At 43.8% G+C, this 26,261-nt stretch overlaps 1 protein-coding gene across 9 annotated transcripts in view; it reads left to right on the plus strand.

The window, feature by feature from the left end:
- Positions 1-26,261, plus strand: part of col16a1 (collagen, type XVI, alpha 1) — a 124,051-nt gene that overhangs the window by 39,473 nt on the left and 58,317 nt on the right. For 6 of the 9 annotated variants that reach the window (XM_079522671.1, XM_079522670.1, XM_079522676.1 and 3 more), the window contains exons 8-21: positions 73-138; positions 7,423-7,455; positions 14,432-14,467; positions 14,560-14,625; positions 15,478-15,510; positions 16,951-16,995; positions 17,568-17,606; positions 18,522-18,584; positions 20,019-20,063; positions 20,162-20,257; positions 20,596-20,631; positions 21,354-21,398; positions 21,730-21,765; positions 24,491-24,613. In XM_079522671.1, the coding sequence (XP_079378797.1) occupies positions 73-138; positions 7,423-7,455; positions 14,432-14,467; positions 14,560-14,625; positions 15,478-15,510; positions 16,951-16,995; positions 17,568-17,606; positions 18,522-18,584; positions 20,019-20,063; positions 20,162-20,257; positions 20,596-20,631; positions 21,354-21,398; positions 21,730-21,765; positions 24,491-24,613 (762 nt within the window). The remainder of the gene's footprint in view (positions 1-72; positions 139-7,422; positions 7,456-14,431; positions 14,468-14,559; positions 14,626-15,477; positions 15,511-16,950; positions 16,996-17,567; positions 17,607-18,521; positions 18,585-20,018; positions 20,064-20,161; positions 20,258-20,595; positions 20,632-21,353; positions 21,399-21,729; positions 21,766-24,490; positions 24,614-26,261) is intronic. The other 3 variants (XM_079522674.1, XM_079522677.1, XM_079522675.1) reach the window with 3 other exon arrangements.

The raw sequence follows: 26,261 nt of genomic DNA on the forward strand, positions 1-26,261 counted from the left end.
TACACACACACACACACACACACACACACGCACACAATGAATAAATGCTCTCTGTCGACTGTGTGTTCGCAGTGCCCACCAGATGCCCCCAAAACTCGCCGCGCTGCTGAGAATGACCTGGTAGAGAACTTGAACCAGGTAATGGACACACACACACACACACACACACACACACACACACACACACACACACACACACACACACACACACACACACACACACACACACACACACACACACACACACACACACACAGTACACTCCTGGACACCCTTATTGTCTCATTTACAACCATTGGCAAGCCATGTCAGGCCAATAACAAATGGTGGAAAATTTGCCAGTCTCTCTCCACTGTGTGACCTCACTTCAATGAATTTACAACACACATGGTTCCCATCGCACGCACGCACGCACGCACGCACGCACGCACGCACGCACGCACGCACGCACGCACGCACGCACGCACGCACGCACATTTGGCTAGAGAACACTATCTTCCTGGGAGTCTGAGACGTCTGAACTCTTGTAGCAAACATTTCTTGGTAGCAGTAGGGGGGAGGGAGGGGCTTGATATGTAGCAAATGGCCTGCTTCACTTCCCTGATTGTCTGTCTCCTGAAAACATGTTTTCTCGTTTACTCCGGTCCCCTGTCTGTGCTGAGACCTCCCTATGACCTCACTTCAGTGGGCTCCTTGTCGACTGTTCATAGCATCCGCCGGCGACAGCGCGTGAAAAACACTTCCCCACATTTGAGTGCCGTCTTTATCGCCGTGCAGAATTACTACACATGGTTGTTTCATTGTAACCTAAAAGGCTGTTTATTGCCCCCCCGCCACTCGTTCTATCATTCATATTAATGGGATCCATATCCAATTATCTATTCATTAGGCCTGGTGTTTGTCTTGTGGAGAGGCTGGTGTTAACTCTGGAGATGTTCTGGACAGAGTAATCAATTCCAGTGATGGCTCCAGCCCGATACTGCTACAATAACTTATGCATGCCAGCTCTCTCTAAGACTCTCTCTGTCTTTCTGTGTGTGTGTGTGTGTGTGTGTGTGTGTGTGTGTGTGTGTGTGTGTGTTTGTGTCTCTCTCTCTGTCTCTCTCTCGCTCTCTCTGACATTCCTTCTCCCTGTATCTTTATCGTAATCGCTGTTTTCTCTCTTCGCTCTTTCTCGTTTCTTATTGTCCCCACCTCGCCAACCTCACTAGCCTGACACTCGGCCTGAATTTTCATTCAGTTTCACTTCATTATTCCCTGCCCACGGCAGCAGTTTCTGGGATGGGCGTTGCCAAAGCGGCAGTCTTCGGCGATTGGTTCACACCAACCAATCAAAATAGTAGCAGATGACATCGTTGTCAATGTGGCTAACCTGGTAGCTAACCAAACAAACGCGGCCAACGAGTGCTACTAGCATGTCAACAAACACGGTAAAATATGTCGGATGATGATGTTTCTAAAACCTGTCATTTCTGTAAAGAAACTATTTATCATAGGGCGATTTAATAGCCAGATTGATACAGTCGCAAGTTACCACAGTGGGGACAGCCATGTTTGTTGTATCATGTCATAGAGTTGATACGGCGCTGATTGGCCGTGGTCGCAGTATCAGATTTTCAACAAAAGGCTGCCATAGACACCGGACCTGAATCGCCGGAAGAACATTTTTTTTATTCAGGGGCTGGAGACAGGCTAAAACCACACTCTTTATCTCTCCGCCTGTCTCTGTGCCTCTCTCCCTCTCTCTATCTCTCCGATAACCTTTTATGGTACAGTGTTGAGGGCCTGGCATTGTTGCCAACATCTTCTGAGTCACATTCTCACTGAGTCACAGATGTGTATAATGGCCACGACTGCAGAGGCTGCTTTTACAAGCTAGCACAGCACTTGGGTTACAAAGCACAGACCTCTCTCTCACACACTCACTCACTTACTCTCTCTCTCACGCACGCACGCACGCACGCACGCACGCACGCACGCACGCACGCACGCACACACACACACACACACACACACACACACACACACACACACACACACACACACACACACACACACACACACACACACACACACACACACACACACACACACACACACACACACACACACACACACACACACGCATGCACGCACGCACGCGTTTTTGTTTGAAATTCTTTATTTAGGAATATAACCCATTGAGATATAGTATCTCGTTTTCGAGAGGGTCCTAACTGTACAATCAATACAAAACGCTTAACAAAGGAAAAGAAAAACGAAAGAAGAGAAAAAACGCAAAACAAAAACACAAAACAACACAAAAACAGGGTATTACAATAGGCAAGCACAATAGCAAAGATATGGATCATTTGGTCCGTGCTCACATTTGTTACGTGCTCACACTGGACTGCATATAATATATGTCTTGTATTATATGCCTGTGTGTTGCCTGTGTTACAGTATCTGTACAGTAAATATGCCAACAGGTCCGTGACCCCTGTATGCACGCCAGATGTTACCATGGCACAGCACTGTTTCCATTAGAACAGATCCTGGCAGCGAGGTGACCTCAGCGCAAGTGGAATGCCATGCGTGTGTATGTGGACCGCTGTATGCTTGCACAGCATGTCTCGGCCGCTGCTGCCTGCTGTGTCGGGAATGCCGATCGGGCCATGCAGGGTCAAACAATACTGACAGAATCGTTGCTATAGCGTGTGCTTTTTTGCTTAGGTGGGAGGGCGAATGCGTGAGCAGATTGCCCGATAGAACGCGGAGATGATTGCAGAAATGTTTACCGGATGGCAGGAAAGTACTGTATTATGCATTTCTGCTTGCCAGACCTAAACCCCCACCCATCTGTTAACCCATTCAGACCTGAGACAGTTTTCTGAAAAAGCTATGTTTCTATGTCAGTCGTTCTTCGATTTTTCAAAAATAGCAGACCTACAAGCTCATAGCGCGCCACTCGGTGGCGCGCTATGAGCTTGTAGATCTGCTATTTTTCAATAGCTAAAGCATAACATAATGCTAACACCAAAAGGGGTTCCCGCCCAGAATAGGTTAACCCATTGTTACATAAGAGTATTCTCCTCCAATCCCGGACGAGCCCCCAATATATTACAATCCTTAGTGGTCTAGGGGTGGAAAAGGATGCAATACGTTGGCGAGTGAAGAGTCGCTTTATTATAGGCCTTTTAAAGGTTAACACAAAGTACCAGGTTACAGAATTTTAGGGATTTCAAACCTCGTTAACAGTCTCTGGATACAGTTAGAAAAATAGAGAGCAAATAAAAACAACAATCAAAAATAAGCTGGTCCTCACCTTTAAAGTAACAAAAATCTGGCTTGCCTAGCAGCTTAAGAAAAGAAAAGGGTTACACAGTCAAGACTAGCCCACTCTGGCTGCACTGACTCACCTAGCCAAACAGGTGTTGGTTACAATAAGCAGGCTCTCATTATTTACATAACCGTACTGACTCTTATTATTATTAATCCAAAACTGAGGTCACACCGAACATTCAGTGGACCAACAGGACATTAATTCAGACCTTTCAGACCTTACAGCTCTGGACAGCATGCACACAGCTACAGCAAAACTGCTACACACTGCCAATGAGCCCAGGTTCAAACACTTCTTTAAATAGTGGAGGTGACTAGCAGGTGATTGGTCCAGCCGGGATTGGAGGCGAGGCGTAGCAACTCGGGTAGGTCTCCTCCCATGACAACCGGACCTAGACTGAAAGTTGTTGTCAGTATTCCACTCTCCAACCATGGGCCATATAGATCATATAATAGTTGATAGTATAATATAATATAATATATATATATATATATACACACACACACACAATACTAAATGTGGTTATATCTATACTATATTATATTATACTATCCCAACATAATACTCTTATGTAACACCCCCACCCACAAAATCAAACAAAGTTTGAGTATTAGTTTAGACTCGAGAACTGATTCCAATGACTTCTACTGTAAATCATGAAATCCTATGTTTCTATATCAGTGGTGCTCAACCCTTTGTTTCTATATCAGTGGTGCTCAACCCTTTTCATGTCAAGGACCCCCAGAACTATCTGTATTTGGCCGAAGACCCCCATCTCAAAATATGTTGTTCCAGGGACCCCCCAGAAGCAAATATTTGAGTTTAAAGCGTTCGCTGTGAAAGAGCGATATTCAAAGATTTGCACCACATTTTCACGATAAAAAAAAGATTTGTTTCATGCTTGTTTTACAGGTGTGCGACAAAAAAAGCTCTGGCTTCTCATTTTTATTGTCTAGAGCACTGGTTCTTAAGGTGGGGTTCGGGGACCCCAAGGGGTCCATGTGCAAAAACGTCTGGGTTTCCGAGGCTAGTTCCAGGGGGTCCCCAGCTAAATTATTTGATAGTTAGGAAACCAAAAGGACCCTTATGGGTCTGTAACTCAGAGGTTGTACAAATGGAATAGTACACTCTTGAGTTAAACAAACACAAATAGGGCCTAATGCATATCAAACCAGGGGTCCTTGGAATAATACAAAAATAAGTTTTGCTGGTCTAATGTGTTAGTTGGCAGTGTTATTGGAATGTGTGTGTGTAGACTGACTATCAGAGATCGCCACCTACTGATAGGCTGTGTCTGTGGAATCTAAATTCAATGTAGGGTCTACTCTAGCACAACGGCAACTAGAAAGGTGCAATTCTGGGAAAATTGCAAGCGTGGTTGCACCAAACACTAGGGGTGTCAAAAAAATCGATTCGAATTAGAATCGCAATTCCGTTTCAAAATCGATTCATAATTTCCAAAAATCGAGAATTTTTTTTTTAGATTTATTTTTCTGGTTACAGTTACAGGCGTTTTCACTACATGGTGTGTGTGATATGAAATGTAAGCTCACCCTAATCACAGTAAACATCATGTCTTCAGTCATTTTCAAGTTACTGTAGTCACTTCAGTTCAAGACTGGAGTAGATTGTGATGAAATCCTATGTATTGAATCGAGAATCATTTTGAATAGAAAATCGTTTTGAATCTGGAAAGAAAATGCTTTTGAATTTGAAAATCGTTTTTGGATTGAGAATCGAGTTGAATCGAATCGTGACCCCAAGAATCGGAATTGAATCGTGGGACACCCAAAGATTCACAGCCCTACCAAACACACTTGGCTCGCTACGTACAGTATGACGATGTACGATGATGATATATTGACCCACATGACATCACAGGGAATTATTGAAAAAAAGCACAGAGAAAGTCTCTGTCTTATAGCAACGACCGGGGGATCGATCAAACGGCAGATAAATATTCTGTGACTACTTAAAATGTGAGGGAAAAAAAGGAAAATGGCTGGCAGTGGCTGGATTATTTAACAGTCGGATCCAAACATCTTGCAGCGGTCGGTGCTCCTTAGCACACTGCAGGGTTTATTCTCTCCACTCCATCCATATCTCTACTCTCTCTGTCTGTCTGTCTTTTTAGGGGACTTTCACAATGCTGTACAACTATGTTCCACTCTGCTCTCCAGAGTCCTCCCTCTTCTTTCTGCCCATCTCTTTCTGTTGACCTTTCTTTGTTGTTGGCACTCGGCAGGGAACACTCTTTCTCTTTCTTTCTTTTGTCCATCACTCCGTTGGCCCGGCCAGCAGTGTTGATTTCGTCGACTTTTTTCACTGAGGAAAACTAAATGGAAACTAAATGAAAACTAAGCTATGATGAATAAAACTAAGACTAAATATATTGACAATTTTGTCAACAAATAAAAACTAAAATGTTAGGAAGGGACTAGTGGACAAGAGATCCAGTACAAGTCATTTTACACTTGGTTGCATGCTGCATTTTTTCGTCATGGTTTTAGTTGACGAAATCAACACTGATCTCCTCTTCTCTCCGTTTTCTTCTTGTTTCCTCTTTGGACAGAGGAGAACATCCGTTAATGCATGTGAAACCAACATGACCCTTAACTTCTCCCCTTTGTTTCCCTGCTGATGAAACGAGATGGTGCAGCAAAGCGCTCCAATGGGCTTCACTTTGATAAAGATGTTATACGACGCTAATGCTGCGGAGACTTAACACGCGCAAGTAAGAGGTTTGGCCCCCAGGGAGGACTTTAAAGAGAGTTGAATTCACCATATTTGAATGAGACTTGGAACTACATTTGCTGTGGGCCTTTTAGTGCATGTCACTGTGTACTACTGGATCCTTAATGGTTGGGGCGGGGGGATTCGCTTTTGGTTCACAGACCAATTAGTTTTGGGTCTGATTTAAATATAAACTATATATATATATATATATATATATATATACACACATACCTATTAGAGATGCACAGATGAGGTGTTTTGTCACCCTAAACGCATGTAATGGGCGGATAATGGGCGTCATTATCCAACCGCATTAATACTATCATCCGCACCAACCGCGGTCCGCACCACAGGATTGGGATGCACATGGGATCATACGTACCTGTACAAACAATGTCACTCACCACTGTCGAGGTTAACGATGTTACGTAGCGACGGTAAAATCCATGGTAACAACAAGCTCGTTTTCAGCATCATGAAAACACCCTAGTTTGACACGTCACATGCTACATAAAGCATGATGAAATTTAGATTGTTTTGCCTTCTATAGGTTGTTAACTCCTTTTTTCCCAAGTCTGTATATTTCCGTACGTCGACGCTAGGTGGCGTCATATCCCAAGTCCGTATATATACGTACCCCAACGTATACTCCGTCTATATAATGGTTGATGCCTACGGAAGCCTTTAACATTGGTCCTGTTCCTATAGCAACGCCCCACCGTTCCAACTATGGGATTGCAAATATATTCACAGTGCAAAGCAGTTGAAAGGAGGATTTTCAAACCTCCGTAAGTCGGATTCTTGGATCGCTGTCCTTTTCTGCCATCCACATTTCGGATGTAATTTGAGAGTGTGTGCGTGTTCCAATGATACTAGAGTGTGTGTAGCGAGAATGTGTGGGGGGCGGGCAAACTCAGACTTTTTAAAGTGAACGCGTATGCTGGCCCCTGGAACTGGGGTTTATGCTAACAGCTATCGGTAGAGATAGAGTTAATGGTATGGTCACATATTATGCCATTTATGAAAATTGCTCAACATATGCAAGTTAGCTCCCGGCAGTTTCTACATGCTGGGGACCCATACTCAACATGTCTAACATAAAACCTTGGTGTACTCAACATGTCCGGGTTCACAATGGGGCTCTATGGGCTGGCAAGTAGACTATTAAGAAATGGTTGCATCATGTGTCAGTTAGCATGCTGTCTGGGCTGTCCATTTTGACCCTGCAGGAAGGGTCTGTTGACCTGAAGGTCAATGTTAACAGCTTTTTAACAAACCGACAGAGAGAAATGGGTCTGCGGCCATTTTGTATTTCACTAACCCTCTCTTTCCCTTTCTTTTATTTTGGTTTCCTCTGCCAACAGGAGATTTTTGCTTCAAAGGCTCTGGCAGAGAAAGTAAGTCACACACCCACACACACGCACACATGCACACATGCACACATGCACGCACGCACGCGCACTTGGACAATTCTGTACACAACCTGCATTATTAAAAAGACATGGAGAGAAATTCGCCACGTGCCTCCAGATGGAATCCAATTAAAAAGGGTAAACGTGGGCAAATGGAACCAAAACAAAGAGCTTAATTTGTTTATGCACTTCACAGATTGATGGCATGTCCAGCCGTCATGCCCAGCTAAAGGGACATTATCTCTTTGTATCTGTCGTCCGTGCATTGTACAGAATAGGGCTAAAGCCTAATTTGTGCTCAAAATATCCGACCTGTGAGCTTACGACACAGGGCAGTATAAATGGGGCTTAATCCATTGAGACCTGGAACGCATCCATGTCACGTTAGCGTTTAACCACATTAACCATTAACCCATTTTGGGGCGGGAACCCCTTTTGGTGTTTTAAACATTATGTTATAATTTAGCTATTGAAAAATAGCAGATCTACAAGCTCATAGCGCGCCACCGAGTGGCGCGCTATGAACTTGTAGGTCTGCTATTTTTGAAAAATCGTTAAAATGTGCCTCAAATCTTTCCGAAAATTGTCATGATTTAGAAAACTTTTTTTTTTTTAATTTCGACGTCAGGCCTGAATGGGTTAATGGGCGAATCATTTAGCAGCCAGAAAACTGCAGGGCGGTCTTCTGTGTGTTTCTGACATGCTGCCAATTTTGTGCTGAAAAGTTTACAAAGCTGATATCTAGTCTGTGTCACGATCATAACGTTTTAGTTGATGATTAACTGTCATACAAATAATTGCAATTACTGATTTAATTGTGCCTTTGGCATTGGATATGAATAACATTAAAATTGTTTCTGTGCCTTTTTGGCTTTGCAAACAAAAATTGGACAGGGCAGATACGATAAATAACTTCTGCAAAGCTTAATTATACAAATAACCGAATGACGCCTACAAATAATGAAAATAAACAATATGGCCAAAACGCACCTTATAATGTAATGTGTAATTACATGTTGAAAGCCTGTAGATCTGCTATTTTTGCTATTTTAACTTAATTGTCATTATATCTAATTGCAATCAGGTCAGACATTATGTAATAGTCACTGAGACAGGCCTGCTGGTGTCACTGGTATGCAATGTGTGAATGAGAAAACTACAATTAAAACATTTACTGCTATCTAGTGGTCATTCGAGGTAGTTTCCTTCCGCCACGGAAAAGACTGGATTTTTATCCATTTACATCGTCCTTGTGTTGGGAGTGACGAAGGCATTGCCTAGCAACCGGGTCATTGTTGAATGTTGTCAGCGTAACCGTTTCATATCAATAAAGAACATTAATGGTTGGATTTTAAATGACGGAATATTCCGGCAAAGGTAGCTAATTGGTTAAAGGGACACCGCTGGAAAAAACTGCAATCACTCAATGTTAATAGTAGCACAATTTGAAATTTGCACTCTATGGCCAGAAAAATAATGAAGTCTGTGTGTTTGACTAGGGTTTGATTGGATAGCTGAATTCCTACAATGACCATAATGCTTTAGTGCACTCGCCCGCCTTGTGGAGAGGGGGAGGGCTGTCTTACTGAGACATGTAGTCCAGGAAGGAAGTGAGATCGGTGTCTGTGACATCACAGAAACTTTGAAACACTAAAATACTCGTTTCCTGCTCGGGACGCTGTGGGCGCTGGCGGCGTGTCCTCTCCTCCACGTCATCAGTGCCCATACCTGAGGCGGGGTTGGCGAAAGGGCCTTCACAAAAAACATGCCGTAATCCTGGTCTCTAAACTGCCTCCCCCTGGCCAGCCGGGGAGCCTGATGGAGGGGAAAGGAACTGGTTGGAATAACGTGTTCCTTCCACACGCTACGTCCAACCAGGGAAACTCCCCCCTGTCAGGTGTAAAGGAGCGACTTGGACACTCATGCATGAAGGAAGCATGAGGTCAGTCCATTGCTCTCCCCAGGTTGGCGGAGGTTGTTTCTTTTCTCCCAAACATCATTAAAATAAGATCTGGTTGCAAAAGGGGTGAAGTGGCCCTTTAACACTTCCTACCTAGCTTTCAGCTGCTACTATCACTGGCACAGTGTCCCTCCACGGTGTTGGTAGCGGCTAGGTATACTAATAAACTCGGATCTATGATCGCTAGTTTACAAGCATCAAAGAGACGCTGAGTCTGGCGGTTGATCCGCGCCGCCCACCACCATGGTGATCACGTTGTGTGTCCCGGTCGATCTAACGGTGGCCATATGCACCACACATACGTGGAATTTAATTATTCGGAGCGGTGGGGCACTATTAACACGGTACCCAGGGAGCAGTTAAGGGTTAAGTGTCTTGCTCGACGGCACTTTGACACACAGACTGGGGCGGCCTGGGGGGTGAACCGGCAACCTTTCCGATTCCCAGGCGGCCTCTCTCTACGCACTCGGCTACCGCCGCCATTTGTTGTATCTATGGACTGCAACAATTAGCGACAATTAACTGAGACCTCATATTATCGTAGGCGTGATGGTGTCCCTTTAAATCTATTACAGGTGATTGGTGGCTTCAGTGTAGCGAGAGGTTAAAACAATGCAAGTGAAACACGCACGCACACACACACACACACACACACACACACACACACACACACACACACACACACACACACACACACACATTTACACTCTCGCACACACATTTACACTCTCGCATGCACACAGTTTGCTGACTGGCTGCAGGCTGATTTACACCTCATTATGCGCTGAGTGTCAGCTGGGAGTTAGTGCTGCCTATTAATTTAGTCATTCGCCTACAATAGGGGTATGCTGTTCACAAATAGCATACAAAACTCCAGGTGCTTCATTATGGTGCTCCTGTGTGTGCTTACTAATGCAGCCTCCTGCCTCCGCGGACTCGCTCTCAATGTAGGTTATTACCTGCGTGGAAACACAAGACACTGCCCTGCCACTGGAGCACGCATGCACGCACGCACGCACGCACGCACGCACGCACGCACGCACGCACGCACGCACGCACGCACACACGTAACCATTTATTTATGTCCACACGAAGGAGATGCATACAAGGACACAAATATTATAGGTGCAGTAGAGTTACATTTTCAAAATTATGGCATGTGTTTTCATGGTACAACAGGCATGCCACTCAGTACTCTATGGGTATTAGTGGCAGCGCCTCCGCCATATATGACGGCTGCCAATTATACACATTGCACATATGTATAATTATACAATTATACACATTGCACATATGTATAATTATACAATTATACACATTGCACATATGTATAATTATACAATTATACACATTGCACATATGTATAATTATACAATTATACACATTGCACATATGTATAATTATACAATTATACACATTGCACATATGTATAATTATACAATTATACACATTGCACATATGTATAATTATACAATTATACACACACACACACACACACACACACACACACACACACACACACACACACACACACACACACACACACACACTGTACATGTTGGTTAGAGACATTGCATTGACTTAATCTGCATTCATTCCATGTCTTCTATCCTCCATAACCTTAACCATACTGTAGCTAATCTAATCATAACCCTGGCTAATGCATGCCTGTGCATGGTGTGAGCATGACATGCGTGTGATGGCGGGTGACGGGAGCGGCATAATGCTGTGTGTGTGTGTGTGTGTGTGTGTGTGTGTGTGTGTGTGTGTGTGTGTGTGTGTGTGTGTGTGTGTGTGTGTGTGTGTGTGTGTGTGTGTGTGTGTGTGTGTGTGTGTGTGTGTGTGTGTGTGTGTGTGTGTGTGTGGGCACAGGTGTGTGGATAACATGCCTCTGTAGTGTAGACTTTCAATTTTCCCTTTGCAATAACTAAATGGACTTTTAATCTGTGGTGGGACTTCAATAATCAAACAAAACATGGTGCAATTTCCCAGAGGATACAAAAAAACATTAAATTAAAAAATAGCCTAGTGCAGCCAGCAATAGAATTTCACTCGAGGCAGAAACGCCAACCTAATGTTATACGCAAAGCGACAACAATAGCCGTCCCAAGAAGGAGGCTACGCGTTGGAATTTTTATGCCAAACAAGTGAGCCTATTTGGAATTCTCATGCCAGAAAGGCGAGCTCTACAGCAGCCAACCTGTCATAACACATGCAGTGAGGGCACTGTTCCCAGGCAGCAATATGTCATAGTCAATCCAAACAGACGGTGTCAGACTGTAGGCATTGGGAGAGAAATATGTCGATGAGACTTCTGTTTTTTTCTTTTTAATTTACTTTTTTATTGAATTTTAATCAAACATACATGTAAACGAAAAGACTATTACAATACATACAACAAAAACAAAACAAGACAATATACGTACTATACAATACACACAAGGGGAGATATCTGCCTCTCTTCTCTATTGATGATCATAATAAATAAGTACCTCAAACAGGTGCATCTGCTTCTACAGGTTAAACACATTTAACTGACTTTAAACAAAGTCAGGTCTTATGGTAGAGACATGAGTAATCCATCTAAACCAGTTATCTGTGAAGACTTCAACCTCTAAAGCGGAATGTCATTCTCTCCATAATACTATAGATTAAATCAATCCATTAATTTATAGTTGGTATAACATTTGTATGCCACTTTTTTGTTAAGGCTTTTTTGGATGCCACCAGCAATGCCCTCAGTAAATACTGATCCTGCTTTGCAAATTGAAGTCCTTCCAGATCTGCAAGATACATGGTTTTAAAATCAAAAGGAATGTCAACTTCGATGGGACTTCTCAACGTGGGGTCCGGGGACCGCCATGGGGTACTTGTTAAGTCACAGGTCTGTAGAGAGTATCAGAGTTAAAACTAGAAAAGGTGGGCTCCTCGTAGCACAGGTCTCTGCCAGGCCGGGTTGCCTACCCAGGGCCTGCAAAAAATGGGATCTGAAAAATCTAATTCATGCATCTTCCTTACATAACCCAATGATAATGTGTACTGGTTTGTGTGATTTATAATTTTTTGGACAAAATCGGTAGGAGTTTTGAAAAAAACTATATGGCAGAATATGTCATCTGGCACAAGCAGGGCCTATAAGTCGTGTCATGATCCAAAGAATGCAAGTAAAAAACAACCTAGCGAATAGTTCTAGGCCAACACATGAAGTGGACTGTTGTAGCGCCACCATGAGATTTGAAAACATTTGGGGTGGAGGTTCTTCCTTGGCTTAGTGGCAATGTGTGTGGAACATTTCCTAGCAATCGGGTGCTGCACTCATCATATGTGGCATTTTGTACAAAACGACCACCCCCACAAACCTTGGAAGACAATCTTAGCCAATCGGAATGAAATATGAGAAATGTGACAAATACGTCTTGATCACATGACTACAGAGATAATGTATATTGATTCATTTGACGTTTGGACAAAAACAAAACATGACTATAGAGATAGTGTGTACCACCAATGTGGGTGAGATTTGGAGAAAATCGTAGGAGTAGTATCAAAAACTGTATTTGCAAAGAAAACGCAACATGGCGGAAACGACTTGTTTGGGGAGTTCCGTAACGATCCACTGAATACAAGGGAAAACTTGTTATAGCACCACTATGAGGCCGATTTGAAAAATGTAGGGTGACATTTTTCCCTTGGCCTAGTCGCAAAGTTGCAAAGTTTCATGGCAATCATGCGCTGCGATCATGATTTGACACATTTTGTTCAAAAGGGACCACTCCTGCAAACTTTAGAAGCCAATGACTATAGAGGTAATTCCCGTGATGTATAGACAACATTGTGGGAACGACTGACTGGACATTGTGCCTCTGTGAGCCAGCCATTGATATACTGACTGGACATTGTGCCTCTGTGAGCCAGCCATTGATAGACTGACTGGACATTGTGCCTCTGTGAGCCAGCCATTGATAGACTGCATGCCACTCTACTAGAGGAATAATCTGAGGTGTGTAAAACACCTCTGTTTTTCACCTCTGAGTGGGTTGGGTGGGGTCACAGTCACAGTTTCTTCCCCACTCTGTTAGCACATCGATAATGTGCTAACTTCCTGGCGTGTGAAAGCGAAGCAGGAATAGTGGGTGGTTGATTTGGCGTTAATTGCTGGTGTGTGTGTGTGGTGTGTGGTGTGTGGTGTGTGTGTGTGTGTGTGTGTGTGTGTGTGGAGTGTGGTCTGTGTGCTGTGTGCACGTTTACATGCATGTTTGCCCGCCTGTCGAGAACGGCAGCTGGCCCTGCACACCACAGTGCAGCGGGGAGTCGGACATTGATTTTTCTCTCCCGCGGGAGGTGTGTGTGTGTGTGTGACTGTGTGTGTGTATGTGCGTTCGCATGCACGTGTGTGATTGTATATGTGACCGCCTCCCCTCATTCACATGCAGCACTAGAGACCACGGTTCAGTTGGTATAACAGTGCCACTCTATGGCAGGCAGAGGAACTACAGCAATCGTGTCATTCAGTCCTTTCATGAATTGGCTATTTCTCGCATAGCCAGACAACTAGTTCACATTCTCCAAATGTTATAGAGTCTGGAACTAGTAGCAGTAATCTGTTTGTCATTTCCGTTCACAAAAGTATATTTTAAAATATCTTTATTTTTGCGTGCTGCTTAGCATAAAATAAAATAAAACTAATATATATATATGCTTAGATGATTTCGATTTGGATTAGGATAAATTCGCACGACTGTAAAGACAAAACGGAAGTGGGGAGGAGACTTCACTACTTCCACTTTATATTTTCACTCATGATGATCAGAGCTTCTGTCGCTCCTGACTGTATGACGGAAGCATTTGAAAATTGCGAGAGGCAGCAGTCTGGCAACGCAAGACTACCTAGATAGGCTTCGTATGTCACAGGTACACGTGTTGACTTTCACCGTCAATAATGTGTTTGCCTCTCTCTTTCTCTCTCCTGTTCTCTCTTTCTCTTTCTTTCTCTTTCCGTAGTGTGCTGGTTGTGTTTTTCTCAGTGGGGAACAAAACGTAAGCGTCACTGATGGTTACACCCATCGCTTTCTGTCTTGCAGTTTGCGTTAAAAAGCAGAGCGTCGCTAATGTTTGTGTTTCTGTCGCAGCAGGTGAATCTGGACCTGGGCGGCTACGGCGGGCATCCTGGACCCAAAGGGGACAAAGGCGCGCAGGTGAGCCAAGGACCCAGTTACTTAACTCATGAAGACTATGAGGACCCGGTTCTACAAATGTCTTCTAAATCCTAAAGACCTATGTTATTATTATGTATTTGGCCGTCGGACCCCCCATCTGAAAATATGTTGTTCCAGAATGTTGTTCCATGCACATAATGGAATGCATAACCTCACAATGTGAGTCCAGACATGCTTAGGGCTTCAGTCCACAGTAAAACAAAGATTTAGTTGCAAACAAACCACAAAACCACAACCACATGCCGATGATGCCAATCTAGTGCGGGTATTCCCAAACTTTTCCATGCTAATAAATGTTAATAAATATGTAACAAAAAGTAATAAGGATAGGCATTAATAAGCTAAAAGCTTCTGCCTATACCTTTTCGATCATGTTAAAAATATTAATAATAATATTCTTGTAATGTCTCACTGAAAAATATACATTTTTTAAACGATAAAAAAACACTAAAATACTGAAGCTTCGATCTGCTATTTTATTACACATCTTTAAAGATGTCTGACTCTTTATGAAGCCAATGTTAAAGGCAAAGTTTAAACTGGCACAATAATCGTATTAATTGAAATCGAATTGAATATTCTGTATGTACTTTTTAAAATGATTTTGTATGTATTTAATTTTCCTCACCTTTCCAATTGGCCCCTGCGTTACCTCCTGGTGGCCGTCCTGTGGACCGCGCCCCCCCCCCCCAACAAAACGTTGGCCTAGTGTAATACGAGGCTGGCTACAGACCAGTCCCAGAGCTAACAAATGTGAAGTCTTTTGCGGCTCATTGATTACACTTCCCTAATAAGCGATTATTCTTTTCCTCTTGTCTCCATCCATCTCAGGGCGCTGACTGTGCTGGCTCTCATTCAGGATCAGTAAGTAGATTCTCCATCACGTCTCTGCTGCTCTCACACACACGCACACACGCACGCACGCACACACACACACGCACAGTAAAACCTGTAGTGTTCGTTTACTCTGAGACCCTTGGCTTGCAGTTGTCCATTTTCTACACAGTCAGAGTACAACGAGCACTCTGGATTTGACTGTGTGCCATCCAGTGGTGGAAACATGTATACAGGGCTGAAGAGGTTAATGCATGTTTTGTAATAATAATAATAATAATCCAAATCTACAAAGTAACTAGTAACAAAAGATCTCAAATGAATGTAGCGAAGTAAAAGTACAATATTTGCCTCTGAGATGCAGTGGAGTAGAAGTAAACATATTGGAAATTGGAAATACTCCCGTAAAGTACAAATACCTCAAAATGCCATCTTTTATAGAAACATAATATTCATAATATTCTTTTCATTATCATGTTGGCTTGATGCCGGATTTGAGGCGGAATATCTTGGTAATAAGTTCCTGGTCCCAGTACTGTACATGCCAACCAAGTGTCTCTGCCTTTAGTTCCTGGTCCAGTACTGTACCAACCAAGTGTCTCTGTCTTTAGTTCCTGGTCCAGTACTGTACCAGTGTCTCTGCCTTTAGTTCCTGGTCCCAGTACTGTACCAACCCAGTGTCTCTGCCTTTAGTTCCTGGTCCCAGTACTGTACCAACCAAGTGTCTCTGCCTTTAGTTCCTGGTCCAGTACTGTACCAACCAAGTGTCTCTGTCTTTAGTTCCTGGTCCAGTACTGTACCAACCAAGTGTCTCTGCCTTTAGTTCCTGGTCCAGTACTGTACCAACCAAGTGTCTCTGCCTTTAGTTCCTGGTCCAGTACTGTACCAACCAAGTGTCTCTGTCTTTAGTTCCTGGTCCAGTACTGTACCAACCAAGTGTCTCTGCCTTTAGTTCCTGGTCCAGTACTGTACCAACCAAGTGTCTCTGCCTTTAGTTCCTGGTCCAGTACTGTACCAACCAAGTGTCTCTGCCTTTAGTTCCTGGTCCAGTACTGTACCAACCAAGTGTCTCTGCCTTTAGTTCCTGGTCCAGTACTGTACCAACCAAGTGTCTCTGCCTTTAGTTCCTGGTCCAGTACTGTACCAACCAAGTGTCTCTGCCTTTAGTTCCTGGTCCCAGTACTGTACCAACCCAGTGTCTCTGTCTTTAGTTCCTGGTCCAGTACTGTACCAACCAAGTGTCTCTGCCTTTAGTTCCTGGTCCAGTACTGTACCAACCAAGTGTCTCTGCCTTTAGTTCCTGGTCCAGTACTGTACCAACCAAGTGTCTCTGCCTTTAGTTCCTGGTCCCAGTACTGTACCAACCCAGTGTCTCTGTCTTTAGTTCCTGGTCCAGTACTGTACCAACCAAGTGTCTCTGTCTTTAGTTCCTGGTCCAGTACTGTACCAACCAAGTGTCTCTGTCTTTAGTGCACGCAGGGACTCCAGGGCCTGAAGGGTGTGAAAGGCGAGCCGGTGAGTGTCAAAACGTTCTGCTTCTCAGGTGCAGCTCCTAATCTGCAGCACCTGCTGTTTACTTGGATCTCTGACAAGGTGTATAAAACTACCATCCCCAAAGAGTTTGTATTTTTTATAAACCCTCTTTGAATGTACTGTAAGTGCATTTGTGTGTCCGTGTCTCTGGCTGCGCTCGCGTTTGTGCGTGCGCACGCACATGTGTGTGTGTTTTCTGCAGGCCATTTTGTTTGCAGATGTACAGTACACAATTCACATGTATAGTCTTCTGTATACTGTGTGTGTGTGTGTGTGTGTGTGTGTGTGTGTGTGTGTGTGTGTGTGTGTGTGTGTGTGTGTGTGTGTGTGTGTGTGTGTGTGTGTGTGTGTGTGTGTGTGTGTGTGTGTGTGTGTGTGTGTGTGTGTGTGTGTGTGTGTGTGTGACAGATGGGGGTCCGATGGCCGTGCGTTGCTGCCCGGCTGCAGGCTGGTCGGTCAATGTGTTGCTTAGTATGCGCCATCAGTGTGGAGCTGATGTCTCTTTAGAGTCAGGTCATTGATCTGGCCTTGTCTTCATTCCATTCTCTCCACAGGCAACTGTGGCTAACTGGGGAGAGGAAGCGGGCTACAAGGTGAAGAAAATCATATTTTGTCTGTGCGTGAAGGGGGGACATGCATGAATGTGCACAAACCTGTGTTTGTGTGTGTGTGTGTGTGTATTTGCATGTGTGTTTGTGATGTCCTAAGAAAAAATATATAATAATCACACCAGTTGTTGACCTAATAGAATGAAGACAATTTAATAATAATGACATTGGTGTTAAACCAAACATGCACCTGGAACCAGTTGTAGTTCACAGTGTGAAGCTCAACAGTGCCACTCCAGGTCGGACATGCATGGAGACCGTACTCAGACATGCATACGGACACACATAGCTGTGCATAGAAGACTGTGTGCCACCGCTCAAAAATATGAACTTACACTGCCCTTATCACTTTCTACCCTCTTGTAACATCTTAACCACTTAAAGGAGTAGATCACCACCCCAAAATATATTTTCATTTAATTTAAACTTTAAATAGTTTAATAGTTTTCAGCCTTGAATTTATGGAGATTTATTTAGTTTTTGTCCCATTCCTTAGCCCAGCGGTTCTCAAAGTGGGGTCTGGGGACCCCCAAGGGGTCCTTGAGGGAGTTCTAGGGGGTCCCCAACTAAATGATAACACCATTTTTTGGGCCGAACAAATAATTAGAAAGAAGAAAAACAACAATAAAGGTGTTGTACCATGCCCCTTTTTCCCTTCCCTTTTTCCCGTTTATTGTCATGATTTGTCATCATCCGAGTTGGCTTTGTTCCGAGGCTTTAAAGGTCTTTAAATAAATACTTTCTGAAATGTCTATGGGAAAAATGCATGGGGAATTCTCTTCCGGGGCCGCTCGTCGGGGTCGGCACTGCGACACTCTATTGTTGTTGTGCGATACCCGCGGGTGCTATAAGTACAATAACTCATACCTTACGCTTGCTTGCGTGTCTCTCTGTCCCCAGGGAGACAAAGGACAGAAAGGAGATCTGGGTCCACAGGGTCTCTCTGGAACACCAGGGAAGGACGTGAGTGACCTTCCTCGTCCCCATCTCTCGCCCTTCTTCTTCTTTATGACACTATCGATGAGATAAGATGAACCTTTATTGATCCAAGCAGGGAAACTCAGGGCAATTAGTTGGTGAAACCGGTACCTAAATAAGTGGTTCTGTGGGATGTGTGAATAAAACGCGCCGTCCTTTTGAGTGTGAACGCACGCACGCACGCACGCACGCACGCACGCACGCACGCACGCACGCACGCACGCACGCACGCACGCACGCACGCACGCACGCACGCACGCACGCACAGAAATGTCCACACACACTCATAAACCACCAATGTATAAAAAGCTGCACTCCAGAATAGAAGATGCAAGACTGGCTCAGATGCAATTTCTCATATTTTATTGAGAGTGCTTACGCGTTACGGCAAAAGCCTTCGTCAGAGCAAATTAAGAAATGTCCACACACACACCTGGAAGAAAGATGTCACAAATGTGCACATACATACGTGCGCACACGCACGCACGCATGCCATGTAAAATACTTCCTTTTACGGGGGCCTCAGAGTGGGTGTTCTGTAGACTTATACAGTATTACTGTTTAAGCCCAGGCTCCCAATGATATCAATTCTCCACTGTCTCCCCCTCCCTCTCTCCCTCGGTGCTAAGTCGGCCTAATGCCTGTTAGATTAGGCTGGAGCAACAAAGCCTGCGCAATCAATGCTGCCTCATTGACTGTGCCGTTCGTCTCTCACGCGGGCAGGGGCCTATTCACCATGACTTAAACCTTTTAATCTGCCCCTGTTCAGCCTAGTGATCCTGTAGACGCATGACACGTTTTACGGGACAAATTATGACGCCAACACCCCTGAGGTTCACCCCAGGTTTAGGCGTCAGACGCACGCACGCACGCACGCACGCACGCACGCACGCACGCACGCACGCACGCACGCACGCGCGCACACACGCGCACACACACACACACGGAACATACGCTGAGACAGTGCTTGTAGAGAAAGTCTGGGACAGATGGATTTGTTAGGGTGGATGAATCTTTTTTTTTCTTCTTTTAAGCCAGCCAACCATCTGACATTGTGAATATGTATTTGAGGACGTGACCCAACCCAGACGGTTTGAAAACATTGCATATCGTTCCTGTCGGGAGGAAACCTCCTAACTCAACTTTTTGCATAAATCAGTGCTTTTGAACACCCTTTATGTCTGTGTGTTGTTTCGATTCGATTGAACCAATGGAAAGTGGTAAAAAACGCTTTGAAAAATTAGGTTGTTTTATTTTTATTCCATATTTTGTATAATCGTTTAAATCAATTTTTCCCCAATGCCTGAACAGCTGCCATTTGTGAAATAGGTTTCTGCCTGAAAACGTAGTTACAATGATGATGTCAATGACCCGCACTTAAGTTGTCACTTCCCCATCTGCCTTGTCTCCGTTCCCCAGGGTCGAACGGGGTCCATCTGTGTCGTCGGCCCCAAGGGACAGAAGGTGTGTGGGAAACCCCAGTCACAACTTGTCTGCCATTAAACATTCACAATTAACATTGCTTTTAAATGTGTCTTTTCTCTAAACTCGCCTTTTGCCAGGGTACCTCTGGTAGTGTGGGCCCGGAAGGGCTGGCCGGAGAGCCAGGGAAGCCAGGACTACCAGGGCTGTCCGGATTTGCAAAAATAGGCCCACCAGTGAGTATTATTTATTATTATTTATGTTTTGCAAAAGCCATGGGTTGTGCACTACGCGGTGAATGCACTGATTCTATATTGTAATTTTATCGACCTCCTCAACTTCGTCTCAACGAAATGTTCTCAGAGACTGTCTCGGTTCGTCCAAAAAGTTCTCAGAGTGAATTTAGCATTCCAGGAGGATGGAGTTGTATCTGACAGGCACGGACGCCTTGTTTAAATTTTTGATTCAGCTCGTCGTTACCCTACGCTGAATCCAACAAGCTTTTTAATGTTTAATGTCTGCTTTCCGTCTTGACAACGTGTAGTAAAGGATCCGTGTACTTGTTTCACCACAGGGCCTTGATGGTAAACCTGGTACAGATGGAGACAAGGTAGGAGTATGTCTAACATTCCCTCATTGGGACAGTTCCTTCCTGAACCTAACGTTAATCTTGATATTTTATTGTTAATAACCATGTGAACCCTAGCACGGTAGCACCCCTATTTTGCGTAGGCCTACAGAATGTCATAATTGGTGAACATTTGGTGAAATGAGATTTGGTGTAGAGCAGGGCTATTCAACTAAATTGTTCAGCGGGGCCACGTTGTCAGAAACCCAAAGGGTACAGGGGCCGGATAGATGCCCCTGCCGATTCAGTAGCACAGCTCGGAATCTGTTCTTGAGAGATTACCTTCAATGTAGTGCACCTATTTTGGACACATCTAAGCCTGTTCAGCTGTAGGTGAACATTTGTTTTAAGAATTTCCCCAAATAATTTTTTTTTAATAAAAATCTACAAGCTTGCTTGTGAGTTTATTCGGTACTGGGTATATGCACCATGCATGCAACATCTCTATTCTGGGGCAAACATTCGGCCAAAATAGTTGATCTACAAGCTTGCAATGTGTGGTGAGATTGTAGATCGGCTCTTTTTGTCAAAGAGATTTGGTGTAAGGGGGGGCGGGGGGGGCTGGAGAGCAGTGGACCAAGTATAGATCCCTGAGGGACCATGGTCATTTAAGTATAGGGTTAATGTGGTCGATATAACTGATAACATAATACATACACAGTACCTGAGTGTTTGCTGTTGCTTGCCATGGTCTTTGTTCTTAGGGGGAGTCGGGAATTCCAGGGGAAGATGGAACATCAGGAGATCCGGTGAGTAAACAATGGTTGATATTTAAGTAATAGCAGCTTCCTGGCTAAGAGCGAACCAATGAATGAAAACCATACATTATAGATAGATACATACAGTACATGTAGATGCATAGATAGATTGACTTATTTCAGACACAATATTCCATATGACTATGTCATGGGGAACACACAAAGCCAGGCGTTTGGGGGGGGGGGGGGGGGGGGGGGGGGGGGGGGGGGGGTTGGTGCCCCTCAAAAATAACAACAACAACAACAACACAGAGATGGCCTGAGCACCAGACTGCATGGCATCCACCTCTGAATTAATGGGATTGTGCTGCTGTGTTTCCAGGGACCCAGGGGACCAGGAGGACACAAAGGAGAGAAGGTAACATTCACTTCTTGGTACAATACCTGTGGTGTTAATGCATCAGTAGACCTGTTTGTCCCAATGCATAATATATACAATAATCCAGTATTGCGCACGCACGCACGCACGCGCGCACGCACGCACGCACGCACGCACGCACACACGCACGCACGCAAGCACGCACGCAAGCTCCTTGTAGTTGTAAATTAACAAGATACAAGACACCCACCTCTTCAGACTCCATCTTAGCCCATAGCACTTGCCGTTGCACTTACCCTAGCCTCGACGACCTTACAGGCGTATGCAAAGGCTCAACTCATCTAATTTAGATAGCATTTTATGTAGACATACGTAGCACCCTATAGTGTATACGCATAGTTTCATTATATAGATATCCCACTGTTAGACGGATGTTAGGTTCTTTGCTTGCTTATGATGCTTGATGACTATTCCTATGTATTTGATGTATTACCATGTGTATAATTAAGAGCGTCTGCTAAATGTGATTAAGAGCGTCTTCTAAATGCCTAAATTGTAAATTACAACTACAAGGAACAAAAATGTTCCCATCCCTAGTCCTAATACATTTTAGCATTCATGAATACATTCTCAACTCAGTGATGCCTGTAGGTTTCATGTAAACCTATTTGTAGGACCCATTCATGAATACATTCTCAACTCAGTGATGCCTGTAGGTTTCATGTAAACCTATTTGTAGGACCCATTCATGAATACATTCTCAACTCAGTGATGCCTGTAGGTTTCATGTAAACCTATTTGTAGGACCCATTCATGAATACATTCTCAACTCAGTGATGCCTGTAGGTTTCATGTAAACCTATTTGTAGGACCCATTCATGAATACATTCTCAACCCAGTGATGCCTGTAGGTTTCATGTAAACCTATTTGTAGGACCCATTCATGAATACATTCTCAACTCAGTGATGCCTGTAGGTTTCATGTAAACCTATTTGTAGGACCCATTCATGAATACATTCTCAACCCAGTGATGCCTGTAGGTTTCATGTAAACCTATTTGTAGGACCCATTCATGAATACATTCTCAACTCAGTGATGCCTGTAGGTTTCATGTAAACCTATTTGTAGGACCCATTCATGAATACATTCTCAACTCAGTGATGCCTGTAGGTTCCATGTAAACCTATTTGTAGGACCCATTCATGAATACATTCTCAACTCAGTGATGCCTGTAGGTTTCATGTAAACCTATTTGTAGGACCCATTCATGAATACATTCTCAACTCAGTGATGCCTGTAGGTTCCATGTAAACCTATTTGTAGGACCCATTCATGAATACATTCTCAACTCAGTGATGCCTGTAGGTTTCATGTAAACCTATTTGTAGGACCCATTCATGAATACATTCTCAACTCAGTGATGCCTGTAGGTTCCATGTAAACCTATTTGTAGGACCCATTCATGAATACATTCTCAACTCAGTGATGCATGTAGGTTTCATGTAAACCTATTTGTAGGACCCATTCATGAATACATTCTCAACTCAGTGATGCCTGTAGGTTTCATGTAAACCTATTTGTAGGACCCATTCATGAATACATTCTCAACTCAGTGATGCCTGTAGGTTCCATGTAAACCTATTTGTAGGACCCATTCATGAATACATTCTCAACTCAGTGATGCCTGTAGGTTCCATGTAAACCTATTTGTAGGACCCATTCATGAATACATTCTCAACTCAGTGATGCCTGTAGGTTTCATGTAAACCTATTTGTAGGACCCATTCATGAATACATTCTCAACCCAGTGATGCCTGTAGGTTTCATGTAAACCTATTTGTAGGACCCATTCATGAATACATTCTCAACTCAGTGATGCCTGTAGGTTCCATGTAAACCTATTTGTAGGACCCATTCATGAATACATTCTCAACTCGGTGATGCCTGTAGGTTTCATGTAAACCTATTTGTAGGACCCATTCATGAATACATTCTCAGCTCAGTGATGCCTGTAGGTTCCATGTAAACCTATTTGTAGGACCCATTCATGAATACATTCTCAACTCAGTGATGCCTGTAGGTTCCATGTAAACCTATTTGTAGGACCCATTCATGAATACATTCTCAACTCGGTGATGCCTGTAGGTTTCATGTAAACCTATTTGTAGGACCCATTCATGAATACATTCTCAGCTCAGTGATGCCTGTAGGTTCCATGTAAACCTATTTGTAGGACCCATTCATGAATACATTCTCAGCTCAGTGATGCCTGTAGGTTCCATGTAAACCTATTTGTAGGACCCATTCATGAATACATTCTCAACTCGGTGATGCCTGTAGGTTTCATGTAAACCTATTTGAGGTAACTGGCTAAACCTTACAGTAACTGAATATACAGTATATTGTTTCTAGGAACTGCATTATGTCCAAAACTGTTACTTTTCAGGATTCTATTTAAAAAACAGTTGCTTCACGCCACGTTTCCAGCTTGCAGATCTGCTACTTTTGATACTTTTGTGTGATTCTGCAGTATGATCACGTAGGGCATTAATTCACTAAAATGGTACAATTTGGAGATTAGAGGTTTCTGCTCGACAGCAAATACACACACACGCGCGCACACACACACACACACACACACACACACACACACACACACACACACACACACACACACACACACACACACACACACACACACACACACACACACACACACACACACACGGTGTGGTGTAGGTGTGACTTGTGTCTGTGCTCCAGGGAGACGCGTGCGAGGTGTGTCCCGTGCTGCCTGCAGATCTGGGCAACACAGTGGCTCTTCAGGGCAAGCCTGGACCTAAGGGAGAGGCCGGAGTACCAGGGGCAGGAGAGAGAGGACCAGCTGTGAGTACGATCGACTTGTCACAAATCAGTGACACCTGGGCCAGTGGTTCTCAACCTTTTCACGCCATGACCACCGCCAAAATGATCATATTTGAACTGGAGAACCCCCCAAAAATGATCATATTTGAACTGGAGAACCCCCCCAAAATGATCATATTTGAACTGGAGAACCCCCCAAAATGATCATATTTGAACTGGAGAACCCCCCAAAATGATCACATTTAAACTGGAGAACCCCCCCAAAATGATCATATTTAAACTGGAGAACCCCCCCAAAATGATCATATTTAAACTGGAGAACCCCCCAAAATGATCATATTTAACCTGGAGAACCCCCCCAAAATGATCATATTTAACCTGGAGAACCCCCCCAAAATGATCATATTTGAACTGGAGAACCCCCCAAAATGATCATATTTAACCTGGAGAACCCCCCCAAAATGATCATATTTAAACTGGAGAACCCCCCAAAATGATCATATTTAACCTGGAGAACCCCCCCAAAATGATCATATTTAAACTGGAGAACCCCCCAAAATGATCATATTTAACCTGGAGAACCCCCCCAAAATGATCATATTTGAACTGGAGAACCCCCCAAAATGATCATATTTAAACTGGAAAACCCCCCAAAATGATCATATTTAACCTGGAGAACCCCCCCCCCCCCCCAAAATGATCATATTTGAACTGGAGAACCCCCCCAAAATGATCATATTTGAACTGGGGAACCCCCCCCAAAATGATCATATTTGAACTGGAGAACCCCCCCAAAATGATCATATTTGAACTGGGGAACCCCCCAAAATGATCATATTTGAACTGGAGAACCCCCCCAAAATGATCATATTTGAACTGGAGAACCCCCCCAAAATGATCATATTTGAACTGGGGAACCCCCCCAAAATGATCATATTTGAACTGGAGAACCCCCCCAAAATGATCATATTTGAACTGGGGAACCCCCCCAAAATGATCATATTTGAACTGGAGAACCCCCCAAAATGATCATATTTGAACTGGGGAACCCCCCAAAATGATCATATTTGAACTGGAGAACCCCCCCAAAATGATCATATTTGAACTGGAGAACCCCCCCAAAATGATCATATTTGAACTGGAGAACCCCCCAAAATGATCATATTTAAACTGGAAAACCCCCCAAAATGATCATATTTGAACTGGGGAACCCCCCAAAATGATCATATTTGAACTGGAGAACCCCCCCAAAATGATCATATTTGAACTGGAGAACCCCCCCAAAATGATCATATTTGAACTGGAGAACCCCCCAAAATGATCATATTTGAACTGGAGAACCCCCCAAAATGATCATATTTGAACAGGGGAACCCCCCAAAATGATCATATTTGAACTGGGGAACCCCCCAAAATGATCATATTTTTTATATTCGACAATTTGGCCAGTGGTTTTATAGTATAGAATAGATTGTTGATTAGGCTACTTCTGATACAGTAATGGTCCCGAAGCCATGTGAGGACCCCCCCGGGGTGTCCCGTCCCACAGGTTGAGAACCACTGGTCTCTACCAAACCCTATGATGATAATGATTATAAGAGAGATAGAGGTGGCGGAATAATGTGTGAGAGAGACCTCAGTACAGTTCCACAGCTATAGGCCTACAACAC

The sequence above is a fragment of the Electrona antarctica genome (genome assembly GCF_951216825.1).
Source record: "Electrona antarctica genome assembly, chromosome: 15".
Classification (NCBI taxonomy): Eukaryota; Metazoa; Chordata; class Actinopteri; order Myctophiformes; family Myctophidae; genus Electrona; species Electrona antarctica.